This window comes from Echinops telfairi, unplaced genomic scaffold, assembly GCF_000313985.2.
Source record: "Echinops telfairi isolate 266 unplaced genomic scaffold, ASM31398v2 ScPeMD7_655;HRSCAF=1070, whole genome shotgun sequence".
In the NCBI taxonomy this organism is placed as follows: domain Eukaryota; kingdom Metazoa; phylum Chordata; class Mammalia; order Afrosoricida; family Tenrecidae; genus Echinops; species Echinops telfairi.
Genome location: NW_022104553.1, coordinates 21,621,156 through 21,622,164, shown reverse-complemented (window position 1 = coordinate 21,622,164; position 1,009 = coordinate 21,621,156). Strand labels below are relative to the sequence as shown.

General features: G+C 58.8%; 1 protein-coding gene across 1 annotated transcript in view; it reads left to right on the top strand.

Annotated features, from left to right (window-relative positions):
* CPT1C (carnitine palmitoyltransferase 1C) overlaps positions 1–1,009 on the top strand; it is a 23,631-nt gene that overhangs the window by 1,255 nt on the left and 21,367 nt on the right. The window contains exon 2 of the mRNA XM_045292629.1: positions 145–291. Within this exon, the coding sequence (XP_045148564.1) occupies positions 151–291 (141 nt within the window). The 5' untranslated portion in view covers positions 145–150. The remainder of the gene's footprint in view (positions 1–144; positions 292–1,009) is intronic.

Below are 1,009 nucleotides of genomic sequence, written 5' to 3'. Positions count from 1 at the left end.
GGGGGCCTGCACTCCTGGTCTGAGGGAGGAGGACTGGGGACCTGGACTCCTGGGTCTGAGGGCGGAAGAAACTTGGGCTCCTGGGTCTGAAGGAGGGGGACCTGGGCCTGGAGAATGACCCTCTGTCCACCCCCTGGGCTCCAGGACACCATGGCTGAAGCACATCAGGCCGTGGGCTTCCGCCTCTCGCTGACCTCGGACGGGGCGGAAGTGGACCTTAGCGCGCCTGTGCTGCAGGAGATCTACCTCTCGGGACTGCGCTCTTGGAAAAGGCGGCTCTCCCGTTTTCGGGTGAGGAGGGTCAGCCGAAACCCGGCTACCTGTTTCTAGTACCCCGAGATCTCCCAGTGTGGAGGTCCTACTTCTGGGATCCTGTTAGCCCCCTCTGGGGATCCTAATGTCCAGTGTTAAGAGCCTTCGAGCCATCTTGTGGTCTCCCCCCACAGTTCCCGTGGGGGAGTGCTCCCCTCCCCCTTTTATTTCCAGCTTCTAGAAGATGTTTCACATCCCAGAAATCCTTGCCAGCCCCCCCATCCCCACTGGCGGTGTCCCAAGCTTTCTGGTGGCCCACACCCCAATCCTACAGACCTCTCCTTTCCCCAGAGCTTTCCCTGAGCCTGGGAGCCCTTTCCTGCCGCTCCTGAACCCCAGGATACCCTGGGCTCCCCCTCTGGTTCCCAGATGTCTGAGCTCAGTACCCACCATCCTATCCGACAACCCTTGCTGCCCCAGCTCCGGAAACAGCATCATCGCTATCTGGGGGCTCCCCCCGGCCCACAAACTCTGAACAGGTGAGGACTGGGGCCCTGTGAACCGAGATTCAAGGTGAGCTCCACTACTTTCTAGCCATGTGGCCTTGGGCTTGTGCCCCTCTCTGAGCCTCAGTTTCCCCTCATGGGTGAAGAGTTAAATTAAAAAAAAGGGAGATGATGCAACAATGATGAGAAATACCACTTTCCTCTAGTTCCTAAAGGTTTCCTCCCCGCTCCCACTACCATGACTCGAATTC